General features: G+C 41.3%; 1 protein-coding gene across 1 annotated transcript; it reads left to right on the top strand.

The window, feature by feature from the left end:
• Positions 1–2,780: 2,780 nt before the first annotated feature.
• Positions 2,781–15,520, top strand: ela3l (elastase 3 like; the record flags this gene model as incomplete). Its single annotated transcript, XM_080034900.1, has 10 exons — positions 2,781–2,925; positions 8,188–8,253; positions 11,023–11,117; positions 11,333–11,430; positions 11,727–11,849; positions 12,304–12,440; positions 12,788–12,933; positions 13,502–13,539; positions 15,266–15,380; positions 15,503–15,520. The coding sequence occupies 10 exons, from the start codon at positions 2,781–2,783 to the stop codon at positions 15,518–15,520; spliced, it is 981 nt and encodes a 326-aa protein (XP_079891026.1).
• Between the last annotated feature and the right edge of the window lie 392 nt (positions 15,521–15,912).

Raw genomic sequence — 15,912 nt, 5'->3', positions numbered from 1 at the left:
CAAAGGCACAATATTTTTTTGGCGTAACTTACTAACTGCCACGTTTCTAATCAAAACGTCTACACTTTTTTAAAGTAATCGCGGATTACATGTAAAGATCGAAATAATTAACAGTAATACAAATATAAGTTTATTAAATAAAAAAAATATTTTATTTTATTTTTTTTGCACACGGCGCCACCCTGACCGCACGTCACTGATGAGCGGTAGCCTACTAAAACACACTTTACTTTGCCTCACCAGCATCATCAGATGACCATTATTCATCTGAAATAGTCATTATTTACAACAACATAAACACATTACCTCATCGTGATCCATAGACTACTAACTAACTGCCATCTCACGGACACGGACTCGTTCAGCTACGTGAGAGGTGACAATGCATTAACTCATTGCAATCAGGTGTGTGTTTAGCACTTACTGGCATTAGTTGATGCTGTGTCACTAACCACTCTCTGGAAGCCGAAAAGAGTCCGGTGCCCTCACACTTTCAACACACGGACACGCACCATATTGCTTCCTGATTATTTGAATCTTGCTCTCCCCGCACGAGCTAGAAAACAGCTGGCGTCGTAAAAATACTACCGCTTTTGTTCAAAGGTGTCGCCAACGTGCCGACTTACTCGTAGTAGCTTTAAGGGGAAGGTATAACAACGGCGCGGCTTTGGCAAGCCCTCGCCTCTGTCAGACGGAAACAGGAAGACTAACTAATACTAGTTAAACTGTTAAGTCTTCTCACCCTAAAATAAAATTCCACCACATTTATATTTGACCTGAAACACTCTTTACATTCATATTCAGCTACGCATGTGAGAGTAAAATGTAGCATTGAATAAAAACAAACACTCCCATGATTTTTTGGCTGCATAATTAATTTTTTGTTAAACATTTTGTAACTGCATATTCTTAATTTTACCAGCTCAGTCTGTAGTGGAGAAAACGGGTGGGTGTTTTTATCCGCTGTTTAATTATCCTTTTAGTTTACATGCGCAGCAGCATACACAACCAGGGAAAAGAACAATAGTCTGCTAAAGCATGTATTCCACTTGTCATGATACGTTAATCTGCCATTTCGACCCACGAATCGCGGCAGTTAATTAGCGTGCATAAATTATAATGCACTGCAAGGGTGGTCATAAATAAGAAAAGTCATGCGCTCCGGCTGACTGACGTCACCGCCGCTATTACTACCCCTCATCTGCTTTAACAGTAACACAAATCTTACTAACAATTTAAGGAAATAATAATCACTGTCCCTTATTAACTTGTGGGTATTTTCTTCATCTGCTTCGTTTTATCTGGATAAAAGATAAAACGAAGAAAATGCCCACAAGTTAATAAGGGACAGTGATTATTATTTCCTTAAATTGTTAGTAAGATTTGTGTTACTGTTAAAGCAGATGAGGGGTAGTAATAGCGGCGGTGACGTCAGTCAGCTGGAGCGCATGACTTTTCTTATAAAGCCCTCGATCACCGAGTCTGCATCGATGGTGGCTCAGCCCTACGTTTGACAAGTGGCATAATCAAATCAACAAGTGTAAAACAACAATGTTAATTCCGATATTGTAGGCTACCCTCCGGTTCCGTCATATAGGGCTATGCATAAAAATAATCAATCAAATGTCTGTTTGAGGTAAGAGAACGTTTCATTTATAATTCGGGAAACAAACTCCATGGAACTCTCATTTGTAGGTTTGGCTCCTCCATTCCGGACTTAATTGATTGGCGGACACCTGTGTCAAACGTAGGGCTGAGCCACCATCGATGCAGACTCGGTGATCGAGGGCTTTATAACCCACTCACACTCGAGGCTCTGTGGTTTGGGATGACACTCAATATGGCGGGCCCTCCTCGCGAACGCGCAAACGGAGGGATAGTGGATAGGGATAGGGTGTAGGGGGTGGTTCTAGAAAGGGCCTAACTCGGCCACATCCATAACGCCAAGCTCATTCGCCACTTCCAGGCCGGTGTTCTGACATTTTCTGCTCCCTCGTCAGATTTTGCTACCTATCAGAAAATGCTACCCTACGTCATGGTAGCGTATAGACAATTACCTCATCAAACGATGCATCCACTACAGAATCACGTTATTTTACACCACTACTCACCCTATGTAGGCCTACACACAGTGTAGCCTACACTGTAGGAATATGGGGAGCATATTTTGATGCTGTTAGTGTTTAATAGCCTATATCAAATGATGCTACCCTATCAGAAAATGCTACCTCACGTAATTGGTAGCGTATTTGATCTGTAGACCCATTAACTATCAAATAATGCTCCCACTACAGAATCACGTACTTACAACACCACTACTCACCCCATGTAGCCTACACTGAAAGCTGTATATTTTTATGCTACTTTATAACGTTATTATAGATTTAGTAGGGTATAATGTGAGATCAATTGTCTCTATCAAATAATGCTCCCGCTACAGAATCACGTTATTTTACACCACTACCTATGTACACCCCCCTCCCACCACCACCACCGGCGAAAACTTTCTCCACTCCGAGTCTGGTAAAGTTAACACATAGAAAAGCCTATCATTTTATTTCTATATTCTGCAGCAAAGCCAGTGTCTACATGCTCACAGGTCAAAAGGCACAATTTAAACATATGTGTAGCATAATTACGCAGTTAAAAACATGTTTTGAAGAAAATACTCGGTAGCAAAAAAAGGTAGCAGAATCTGACGGCTGCTCACGCAGGATTGTTATTTTCGGAATGCGCATGCGCAGAACCACTAGGGAGCAAAATCTGACGGGTAGCAGAAAATGTCAAGTCACCGGCCCCCGTCCGTGTGCCTGAACCCAGCGCCGCTAACAGTGACTCTTGGTCGGCCAAACTTCATGCAGAACACCCCGCTGTTTCACAACCTCCGGCCCAGCCCCGCCAACCGTGACTCGGTTGTCGGTGTTGGTCGGGGTCATCAATAGGCCTATGTTCCCACAGCCTGTTGGTCCCACCACAGCCCTGTGTTTTCCTGAAATTGGCGATTATGTTCAGGCATCACAGCTCGGTGGTTAGGGTCAGGGGAAGGTGACAGGGAGAGGTTAGAAAAGGGAGACACACACCCAATCTCACACACAGAAATAGGCTACTATGTGGTTAAAAATGTAGGGCCAACGGCCTCAACCCAAATCCGCCAACAGTGACTCTGGGTCGGCCACACTTCATTCAGAACTCCCGGCTGGTTCACAAACTACAGTCACGGGCTACGTGCATCGCACATTCTTCGAGCAGGGTTCAGGCCAGGACACACCGGTCCGACTACCCGAAAATGGAGTCTGCCGATTCAGGCAGCTCCAGTTTGCCCGTCGCGGCAAAAAAAAGTGCCAAGAACACACCAAGCCGACTACTGACTTTCCCTACGCTCCTGCGCTTGCGCGGGACGTAATGTCTCCATAACAGCAGGCGGCGCTAATCTGTATTGTGGCCCAAAAAATACGGAAGCCGGAAATGATGGGACAGCTCTCTAGACCATGAACATAGGGTACGTTCCAATACCCGTTCAACAGGCCCTCGTTCACTTGCCCTAGGCACTTGCCCTCGGGGGAATCCCCGCTGCCATCTTAAGTGTCGTTCCAATAGTCTGGAAACTGAAGTGAACTTCGTGAGATAGACCCTCGGAGGGCTGAGTGATCAAGTCAACATGGATGGTCACTCCGAGGTGGATATCACCCACAGTGCATTGCAGTTCGTCTTCTTCTTCTTCTCCTTTTATTTTCCGGTAGACTGTATGCTTTTAGGGACATCGCGGCCACCCGCAGGAAAAATATATATATATAAATATATTCCAAAACGCCTCAATTAGGCTATCCTATTTCCATACGAACAATACAGTGAATGTGTTGCAGTTTACACATTGCTGCTATAACACCGATGGATGCCAATTAGAGGACTATTTAAAACAAATGTTTTTGGTTGAAAGTATAAATAAGAAAATATGTCGGAGCAAACTATTTACATGTGTAAGTAACAATATCTTGATAATCTGAGTTACCGTGTCGAAATTCAATGTTTGTTATGCTATGGAAATGGCTTTCTGCAACATAGGCTACCTTAGCAGAATGTTATAATTCTGTATTATTTGCATTCAGATTTACCTATGTAACTGACGGTCCATTGCGACTACAAGGGCAAGTGGGCAAGTGGGTTCCATTTAAATCCTCCGCTCCTCCCCCGCCCAGTCTCCCTCCGCTCTCCAAGTTCCCTCCGTGCAACGTATGCTGTTACGTCATGCCAAGGGCTGAGGGTAAATGAACAAGGGGAAGTGCAACTACTATTGGAATGCAGGGATAGATAGAAATACGTATTTATATTTATGGACCATTAAGAGCACCATTTATTGTACTGGGGACAATTTACAGCTTTGGAACTTTGAACGAGCGTGAATGAGAAAGTGATGTAAGATTTTAAACCAATCTTTAGCACAAAACTGTTTGCAGTCTGATATTGTTGAATTGGTCTATAAACACACCAAACTTTATCTTTATAAATCGGTTGAATACAATCAAATGTTGCTGTTGTGAAGCTGTGATATATATATACGTTTCTACAGGAAATAGGATGTCACATTTTAACACCTTATGTATGGTTTTCTGTTTGTTCACACATCTGCAGCTGAGCCTTAGCTACAAACACATAAATTAAACATTCTAACTATTCAAGTGATTAAAAGAAGATGTTTAATGAGAAAAATATGTGGTATATGACTATATGTGTTGTGGCAGCTCCTGCTTGTGTGAACTCACAGCTCTCCGGGGTCATGCACTGTGAATGCCACCTGCACTATCTTCTGTCTTATCTGTTATCCAATAACCAATTCCCTTTCATTACCTTTTATCTCCATGTGAAATGGAGATTGTAAAATATACATGAGCATTGCGTGATTAGCTGAAGGACATCATCATGGTTCAATACGGAGCCCCATGCCGTGCTTGTGTTTCAATATCAGAGTTTTGACTATGTGAATTGTTATTGAAACCAATAAGCAGATACATAATTGTGTTCATTCCCATAACACTAGTAGTGCAGAATATCAAAACAAGCATGTGCAATAGAGAGATAACCGCTGTGGGCTTTAACAACTTCTTACAATGTTGACTTTGTGAGTTTTTATTGCGATTACTGCAGCATTGCAAATTATGCCTGAATATGTGATACCATTTTCCAGTGGGGGGGGGGGGGTCATTCATCTAGTTTCTACTAAGGCTGCATTCAAAATTGAGTCTCTGACGAGTACAGAACTGTTGTGCATTATAGTGTTTTATCTTCAATTTGATGGGTGATCACTGTTTCAACAGTAGTTCCTTTGTAACAGCTATTGCTTTAGAACACTCTTCTTCACAGCGTCAACAGTACAGTGTACAAACAAATGACCTTGTTGGAAATACCTGTCATATTCCAGCAAATCTTTTTATTTCCAGTTCTTTTCAATGTTCCTGTGCATGGACCTGTCAGCCTATTATTTCTTCCTGAAGTTAACAGAGGAGAATGACTATACACTGATAATGAGACATTGTGCATATTCTCTCACCAGCTCCGATTCAGCAAGAAACCTTCGAATAGGAACAATAGAAAATGCCAACTTGTCCTATTGCAACTGCGGCTGTGATTTTGCAACAAACTACCATTATGACTAAACCACTAAATGGATGTCTCTGTGTGCGTGACTATGTGGAACAAATGTTTTTTTATGTAATAGATGTTGCTATGATCCCGCTTTAAAAGGGGATACACAAAGATGCAGTAATGCTAGAAATGTCTACACTTACATGTTTGAGTCATAAGTGAAATGATGATTCAGTTAGTCAAACCCTTTCATACAAATGCATTATAAAAATAGCATAGCAGGCAGAAGAAGACCCCTTTTAAAAAATTATAAGGACTATCATTACCGTAGTTTACAATTAGTTTATCCAAAATGCAAATGTAAGAAACATCTTCAGTTTTGATCCACGTTCTTTTGTTGAGAAAAATTATGAATAAAATCAATCTGCTAGAATGAAGAATGAAATATATAGCTCAGTCTCTTTGATTTGGATACATATCTGAAAGTGGTGTCTACTCACGGGGTGCCTTGGCTTCTATGGTGCTGGACATGGCTGGTTGTTCTGTGGATTCCACTCAGACTCAGATTCAATTCAGACAAACACAGAGGACTTATACAGGCACTAAGGAAAACCTTTGGACCGTTGGTCTGTTGCCAAGTGAAGGCAGATCTCAAGCAGTAAACAACCGTTTGCTACAGTGTTGACTTACTCATTAAACTCAATATTAAAGTTACAAAAAAGGCAGGGACCATGGCTTCATGATTCACATCACTGCTGGCATGGTGTCACATACTGTTTCTATGTCATGACGAGCATAGCAGAAACAAAGTTATTTGGGATTTTCAGTTATCCATTCTGCAAGAAAAATAATGAATGCATAGAACTGTCGGTTATATAATGTATTATATCAATAGTTCTAGTCCTGGTATTCTTTATGATATTGTTACAAAGTTTATACAATTCTGTCTATGCAAATGATCGTTAGCTTATACATGCCTCTTAGTCCACGTAGTTAGTGAGCATTTTCTTCTTTATCTTATCTCATTATGTATTGTCTATCTCCATGCAGTTGAAGGTTGGTTGGCACATTGCAATCAGGATTCCTACACATTTCTGATCCATCAAAAAACCTAATATGTCCATAATAGTACCTACATATTTCAAGATTTTGCAGCAAATGGGAAAAGCACTATTTTCAATTTCCATGTCATTGGAAGCTTCCCATATCCCCAAGTAACTTTGTACATACATGTCTGAAATAGTTGTGTTGGTTCCAAAACCAAATTACTATGATTAACCATGCAGATAGGTGTGTACAAGTGTCAGACGTGTTAATGCAGAATACTTGAAAGGAGAACATTAAAAAATGTGTTAAACTATTAAACCTAATTCAACAAACACATACTTATTTGTCTTTGTAAATAAACAATGTGGACAATTCTGTTTATGAAGTTTACAAAAATAAGACGTCGGTCTCTAATATTTATGAAGTGTTTTAGATATATTATGTTGGGTGAGAGGGATTAACATTTTGGGGACATGCAGTAATATTATGGGTAAAAACACAAGAGAGTAAAAGCCAGATGCAGGTAATTGATTGTTTATTTATCACAGAAAAAGGCAGTAGGGTTATTATACCAGTGAAAATTAGGTCCAAACACAGTACAGCACTGCAGTGTACATGGTGAGACCATAGACTGTGTGAGACAGGCTGCACCCAGTCCCACTACTCCTCTGCTTCTCTCTCCTAGTCAACATGAAATAAATGAAAACCTGGCAAGTACATACAAGATCTGCAGGAATACCAGTTGGTTCATGATGTGCTTAGGATATTTGATTAAATCAGTAGTTCCCAACCTGGGAGTTTCTAAGGGATCATAAACAAACACATGGAAGGATAGCACTGTTTTAAAACCACAGTTAATAAAAGATTTTGAAAAATAATTAAAGAAATGTGTGTATGTTCAATTCAATTAACATACACACACAAAAAAGCAAAGGCAGGCAAAGCCTTCAGTCAACATCAGTGGGATGGATAATGATAAAAGCAAATCAGCAGCATGTTTGGATTTACTCCAATCCTCCAACTCGAAACACATGGCCTGTGGCAAATAAGACAGCCACTGAAAAATACAGCTGTGTATATTGTATTGGCATAAAGCTTAGCAATATGGACTTCAGTGGGCTCAGAATGTACTAAACATTAGGTTATTGCTACAAACCAAAATATTTACCACACTGTGCATAGTGTTATGTTCTGATACAAAGAGGTATGCAAGGGTAATTAGTAATAAAAACCACCCTGTTGACAGCCGCAAATAGCATCAACTTACCACAATAATAATTGTACTTTATTGCAAAATCTTTCTCCTTAGCTCCACATGGGGAATAGCAATGGTCAGTACAATATTGACTGGCCCCAAAGTGATATAAACCCATCATAAACACAGAGCGTCGTTCAGAGTTCAGCTGTTCTGGTAGGGAAAACAGGCTGAAGTGCACCTATCATAAACCCCTGAGGGCGGGTTTCATTTGATGAGGTGTGCTGTTTTGCTCAGTCATGATACTAGGAAGCCTCAATCCAGAACATGACAGATTGCATCTGACTCATTTTAACATGTTTCAGTGGTAAGGAGCAGATGTGGGAGATCAGAGGTTTTGAACTCAACAAGAAGGGTTGGTGAAAGTGCAGGTCAGGTTGACTCAAATCTTTTACTTAATCTGTTTTTATCCTCTATTTTTTTAATATAGTTATATTAATTCAGCACGCACCTCAGCTCATTATCCCGCGTCATCTGTCCGCTATCGAATAAATGAATGCAAGAAGTTTAATCAGAAAATGGAAAACAGGGGTCTCTTTTCCAGACTTGAAGAGCAATTTTAATTAGCTTTCAATTAATTGCATATCACAGCCTTAGAGAAGCTCACACATGCAGGAAACGGAATCGTCCACACCCACCCACACACACACACACACACACACACACACACACACACACACAAGGTCATTTACACAGGGGCACTTTACACGGTGAAAACGGTAATCGCTTGGACTAAATTGGCGAGTGTTAGCCTATATTTTACCCCTGCACGACACTCTCCGCTGATCACAGTGATGGTGCCGTGGAGACACCGTTCATGTTGTCTTCTAACTTTATAACTCGCTTGTGGGTATTTTGACAGCAAATGTTATAGACTACGCATGTGTGAGGTTGGAGCCGTGACGTCAGCGTTACCAGGGGAAATGGTTTCGGTGTTTACAAGAAACCAAAACCGTTGTGTTTTCCAAAAAATCCTCCCTTGGAGGTGATCTCAAAAACCTGCGGTTTCATGCATGCGTTTGCTGTTTTCATGTACATGATATAGTGCAACCGCGGGAATATTTCCGCGTTTGCACCGTTTCGTGTTGTCGTGTAAAGTGCCCCTTAGACACACACAAACACAGACACACAGGCATGTCTAAGCTTGTTTTGTTGCTGTAGTTGCCGTGCAAGTGTTTTTTCATCCTATTGAGTAGCTCTACAGTCTGTAAAATATAAACAGGTTGCTCTAACCTAACTTTGAGACCACTGTTTTTGTAGATTCAGCTGTTATCAATTGTAAAGTATTCTCTATGGGGTCCTACTATCATTTTCAATGTCAACTTTTGACTGACCTCCCTTTCAGATGCTGCAACCCAGTTAGGCTGAGGATGGATTTTCTAAGAAGAACCTTTTTACCAAGCTTGGAAGTAGTTTTATTTCACTGAATTTGTCTCTTTTGGAAAAGATTGTAACTTAGTTTGGTGTCTAAACAGATAAATTGTCCCATCTAGTGGTGAAGTAGAAAACTAAATGATTCATGAGCCAAAAGTCTAGTCTGCCGCCTGTAGTAGCCTGATGTTTGTTTCGCGTCTGGTCACAGCCCAGATATAAATCTCTAGTAACAGCCTAAATAAGTTTTGGGCTTAATGATGTGAGTCTGCCTTAGCTGCTCTCAGCTTCTTTCATCATACCCCTTAATGATGGTTATATATAGGCCTCTTGTGCTTAAATACAGACTGTTCCTCACAGCCTTTTGTACTGACTCTAGTCACTCTACCTGTTTACTGCACCCAAACACCTCATATTTATTGTGCTATATGCAATATTAGCTACTTTTGACAGATTTACAATGTCTGCATGCTGAGTCACCTCAGGCCTGCATACTCTGACACTTTCACACCTCAGGAATTGTTTCTTTCCTCCAAGTCACATAACATATTCAAGCTCTGTTCATTCAAATACTTATAACAACCTTATGGTACACTGGGTCAACCGTACATTATTTTACTTTACAACAATACATTTACTGCATATAAAATTACCAGGAATATATTAATGTGAAACATGTCAAGTTATATGTAGCCTGCATATGCTCATAAAATATGACTCACATTCCTGGCACAGCAGAATACATCGCAGTACTGTGTACGTTGTAAAATGTCAAAGAGATTGCAGTGTCACTGTCTATATTTTCTGCAACAGTGACACCATCTGTTTCTCATTACCCTGGTTGTTTATCATATTTGATTTTTGTTTTACATTTAGGAGAAAACAAGCAAGTGGCAGCAAACCTGGGGCCTGTTGCATAAAACTAAGATGGATTAACCTAGGATATTTCGGTTATCCTGGCTTGCGTTAGCCATGATCCGGTTGCATAAAAGTTACCATGGAGATTTATCCTTTATGTTTAGCCTGGTCCCGACCAGGCTAAATGTAAAGGATAAACTTATTCTGTTGCCTGATTGGCTCAGTCAGCTGTCACTCCGATCTGAAATCAAGGTGTTTAACAGTTATTTCATGATCTTCTGTACTGCTTTATTTTAATTCGCCTGGATTCACTGATTCGCTATCCCTCCACAAATCAAATTGCTCCAACTGAAAGACTGCCCGCCGCCAAAAGAAGCCCGACGACATCTACGACGACCGATTTCACGGCACACACTAAACAGATTCGTGTCCCCGCCCCCTCCCGACTCTACGACGGCGATTATCGGGCCGGTGTGTCCTGGCCTTTAAGGTAGCGTGTGACAACCTAGTTCCATCGCCGAGGCTTTTACGTGAAAGTGTCCGGAAAAAGTGCCTCACAGCTGGACACAGGTCGCGACTAATAACGCTCCTCCTGCGTCGTGTTTGGTGCTGGAGAGAGTAGCCTTGTTTGAGAAGGAGCCGTCTTGTTAAAATCTGCGCAATTATGACGCTCGTCTTGCTGAGCGCACAGCAAGACTCCCGTGACTTCAGTCCGAAATTGAAAGATTGTTTGCGACTGTCAAATCGCGTGAAGAGTCGTGTAGTGTAAGCCCAGCATACCTGCATATTAGCAGACATGGAGTTAGCACAGTGCAATTATGTATTGAAAGGGGAAAAAATGGCCGTTTGTGCCTGATGTGTAAATCAAATTTCATGTCCATCTCACTGGTCTCAATCTCCTCCTCATCCAGCCCTTGGGTGTGGCACTGGCACCCCATCCATTAGGCCACTGACTTCCCGTGTGGTTAATGGAGAAGATGCCAAGCCTCACAGCTGGCACTGGCAGGTATGCTAATAAGAACACATCTGTTGTTGTTATATTTACTGGCAAACCTTGTGTGTCCAGCATCTGCTTATTAGACTCCATTCCCTATGGTTGCCTAAAACTCTGTAATTAAATGGTTGCTTTTGAATTTACACCAGCAAACTGTGCCATCCATCCGCACATCCACAACCTATACTCCTTACTGTTTCCTCCATGTTGTCCTTGTTTGTCTGCAGATCTCTCTGCAGTATGAGAGGTCCGGAAAATGGAGGCACACTTGTGGGGGATCTCTGATCGCTGCCAACTGGGTCATGACTGCTGCTCACTGCATCAAGTAAGAGTAGCAGAGTAACACAAGCACGCAAACACATGATAAACATAACCGCTAATGCCCACACATGCCTAATTCTGGACCTTAAACTCTACTTTTAAATTAGGGTTTGTGCGAGTCATGAACTCCAAAGGTTTCGCAAGCCTTGAAATACAAAAAAAAGTTTATTCAAAGTCACCTGGGCCACCACCCAATTGAAATCTCCTTCAAAATGAAGCTCATTAAATCATCAAATCAGCTGTGCATTAGATATTGTTTCTGGTTTAGAATGGGCCTCAACAGTGATGTCTCTCCCCCAGCACCGCACACAACTACACAGTGTTTGTGGGCAAACACAACCTGGTGGAGGGAGAGGCCGGCTCCAAGGCCATCCTGCCTGAGAAGATTATTGTCCATGAGAGACGGAACTTCCAGACCTTCGAGTGAGACAAGCACCACCAGCATACAGCACATAGAGCAGTCCGAGCACATCATAATCTTTTCTGTTCTGTGTCGGGGGGATAAAAGTGATCCGAGGCTCAAATTCCATGTTTTCACTTCAGTCCAGCATAAACCTCAGACAAAGGTTCTCCATCTTCTTACACCTTGTAATTTTCAACGTATGGTTCAGGAAGCTGGATTTTTTATACAATGGTAAATTACAGAAATAAGATTAGCCATTGAGTTGATTTATTTGTATGTACAGGCATAAGGACAATGAGGATTCATGCAAAAATACAGACTCTCTTTCTCTATTTTATTATCTGATCTAGTTTCTCTCTCCTTCTGTCTGGCTCCAGAGAAAGATTTAAATCACTTGTCAGACCATCTCTCTCCCCACCCCCCCCACCCCCCCCTCTAAGTCTTTTTGTCTCTCTCTTTCTGTCTGTGTTGCAGAAACGATATTGCCATGATCAAGCTGTCAGAGTCTGTGACTGTGAGTGACCATGTGCAGTTGGCATGTATCCCTCCATTTGAAACTGTGCTGTCCAACCTCTACCCCTGCTATGTCACTGGGTGGGGCAGGGTCTCCAGTAAGTCACTGTTTATGTGTCAATGTGTCAATGTAATGTTTTTCAGGCTATGCATCTCCTGGAATGTCTTAATGTTACTCTCTTCAAGGTTGTTCAACTGTTGTGCAAACATGATGTGTTAAACAGCTGCGTGTGTGATCATGGCTAACCAGGGAAACCCCCCAAGATGGGATGGAAATGGCATGCATGAGATTTTAGCTGAAACTTTTTCAGGGCAGGATTACTCCTAGATTGAAAATTTAGGTCGGGACTGTGAATTTGCCGCCCTGGGAAATTCTGTAAAGCAGATTTGACAGACGACCAGTGTATGTGGATGAATTTAATAGACTCTACCCCTGTGTTTTTAGCCAAAGGCCCCATAGCTGATAAGCTGCAGCAGGCCTTGATGCCTGTGGCTGACCATGCCACCTGCAGCCAGAATGACTGGTGGGGTGTTCATGTCAGGCCCAACATGGTGTGTGCCGGTGGGGATGGAATCGTGGGTGGATGCTACGTAAGTCTGTACTTGCCGTGTGCATTAAAAAGAAGAAAATTATTTAAATGTACGTTTCATTTATTATTTGATTGAGTTACGAATCAACCTTCAGAGTAACCGTTTCAATGTTATTTACAGCAGTAGGGCTCACAGTTTTGTTCACAACACTATTTTCTACTTGGTTCTAGGTGCTTCAAAATAATTTTGTTGTGATTTATGATAATTAATTATTCAATGTTAAGAATGACATGTAGAGTCGATATGTTTTGTAAACTAACTGCAGGTTCTACAAATGTAAACACAGTCCCCTCCCCTGAAACTGCATAGTGCACCTTTAATTTTGCAGGTGAGGTAGATTTTGAATTGAATGCGTGAGTGTGTTCAAATTAAAATGTCAAAATAGTCGGAGTGGGAACATTCAATTTTTTTCTAGCTGCCAAGGAACATGGCAAATGTTTGTTAAGTCTCAATGGTCCTGGTTGGGATTCTGGTAGCTGCAGTGCCTTGCCAGTCTACCAGCACCTCCACCAAAGGAATAAAACATAAGCCTCTCTCTCTCTCGCTCTCTCTGTGTGTGTGTGTCCAGGGAGACTCCGGTGGCCCTCTGAACTGTAAGAACACCGAGGGGGCCTGGGAGCAGGGCTGTACGCTTATTTTTTTAGGTGGTAGCACTGGTGCTAGCAATCAAAAAAATTCAGTAGCACAAAAATAAATTTGGTAGCACACAAAGTATGATCGAAAACTTGCATAACCTTAACCCTTACATTTCGATCTATTACCTTTGTCATCTTGGTCTCATTTGAGATTCTCAATTAATATTATATCCTAGTGTGTGCAGTAATAATTATAGAAGAATGAATAGGGGTGCACTGATTGCAATTTAGACAAAATAATCTAACCTGCCAATTGCAATTTTTTGCTGATTCAGAATTATTTCTCCCCATAAAAATATAAAAATAATATCTATATCTTTTTTGTATATACATATAATTATTATATTATTAATAATAATAATAATAATAATAATAAATGAAAATGTCCTTCTGTTAATTAAAACCAAACTTTAAAACATTAAACATAGCCTATTAAATAAATAAGTGTACATTGGTACAATTCAGGATAAATTAAATAGGTTGTTGTGAATATGTTGGGAGTAGTTTTTCAGTGGCTTATTGTGTAACTTACACAAAGTTTGAAATAAGTTATTTAAAACTTTTTAAATAGACTACTGTAGACTTTTCTCAGCAGCTGAATGAGTTGCCTTTCAAGCTAGAGCACTACAGTGCTGTAAAGCGCTAACTTCCTGTTCTTACCGGCTTCAAAATAAAAGTAAACTCACGTTTGGCTAGCAACAGGCTTTTAATGTGAAGGCGCACAGGAAATGTTCTGTTTGCACACGCGCTAACTTAACTGTGGTAATGTAAAGAGAGCAGAGAGCCGTGTCCTTCCGGTTATTACCGTTGGTGAAGTTTATTAGACGCTAGAATCGCTGCACGAGCACAGATCCCGAGCACACATCTTTCACCAGCCAAAGTGGAGGGTGGACTCAATAACTTACTTGCCTAACGGCCTCTGCACACATCCTACTTCTACTGCGCGTCTACCTCGCGTCTGCATCTGACTTTTTGTCACTGACCGTGTAATCAACCTAGAGCGGGCACACATCCAACCTCAGACGCACTGCTGATGCGCGTCGGAGGCACGTCTGCAGCGTGCCTCCTTTACCTCAGGAGGCTCGCCTATTTTTTTCTGAGAGCCGCGCGTCTCTCTCGGGTCTCTCTGCTTTAACTGATAGAGAAATACTCTGCTGAGAGTCATATTGACTTCATACCGGCAGCTTTCACTGGAGCTTCACCATTTCCTGGTGTGTCCCTTTCAAAATAAAACTTCCAACTATAGCGAAAATGTGGCAAAAAAAAAGGCAATGGGGCTGTCCAGACTCAATATTAGACTCAATATAAATCATATGCATCATAAATGACACGAAAGAACTTACTTTTTAATGGGAATTATCTATGAAAACTCTATGTAGAAAGATAGGGCTTTTAGTCGCAGCGCTGCAGCAGCAGCAACTGCTGAGACGTTCCATGTGTGTCCGAGAAAAGTCCGAGAGACGCAGCAGTAAGGTAAGGCGACGCGCTCCAGAGGTAGACGCAGGATGTGTGCAGAGGCCGTAAGACTCATTTACCCGCAGTGTTAATGTAGAGCCCTCTAAGCAGTGTTGTGCAGCGCTCCTCTGTGTTTCAAAGACAGCCTCTCCTCATTAGCACTAGTGCGAGTGGACTTGTATTCATCATCGCATGTGATCAATTTCAGTAGCAAATGTGATCAAAACTGTTGCACTGTACAGCCCTGCCTGGGAGGTCCATGGCATTACCAGCTTCGTCTCAACTCTTGCCTGCAACTATGAGAAAAAACCCACCGTTTTCACCAGAGTCTCCGCCTTCAATGACTGGATCGACGAGGTAAGGGAGACAAACAAACAAATTCAAAGTCTGTTGTGAAGGAGAGCCTCCAGTCTGTTTACAGTAAATGCTGTTTCCTTGTTTTTGCTTTTTGGCTAATGACTGAATGTTTCTGTTTTCAGGTTATGATGAACAACTAAAGAAGATGAAAGTGACAATAAAAAAGCCTGAAAAAAGTGCATTTGTCTTGTGTGAAATGTTGGTTTCCAATACCGATCAGATGCAGCAGACTCTCACATCTGACTCATCTCACAGATGAGTAGTGAATGAATCCTTAACCTTATTACGTTTCATGAACTGAATTTGCTAATGAAGCTGGTTAGAAATGGAAACAATGTCTCCAGATGTCCAGCAGGTGTCCTCATACAGTCAGGATAGGAAATTGGTTGTGACAGCTTTCCAAAGCAGGATGTTGTGCAGAATGATCAATATTTCTGCCTGGAAAACAGCTCTAAAATACTCATGTTCTTTTCACTTACAAATAGATTCAATTTTTATTCAGATAAAATTGTCCATTGACTATATGTTCTAA

The sequence above is a fragment of the Ammodytes marinus genome (genome assembly GCF_949987685.1).
Source record: "Ammodytes marinus genome assembly, chromosome: 2".
NCBI lineage: Eukaryota > Metazoa > Chordata > Actinopteri > Uranoscopiformes > Ammodytidae > Ammodytes > Ammodytes marinus.
The sequence above is the reverse complement of the archived record's forward strand: the minus strand, read 5'-3'. Positions and strand labels throughout refer to the sequence as shown.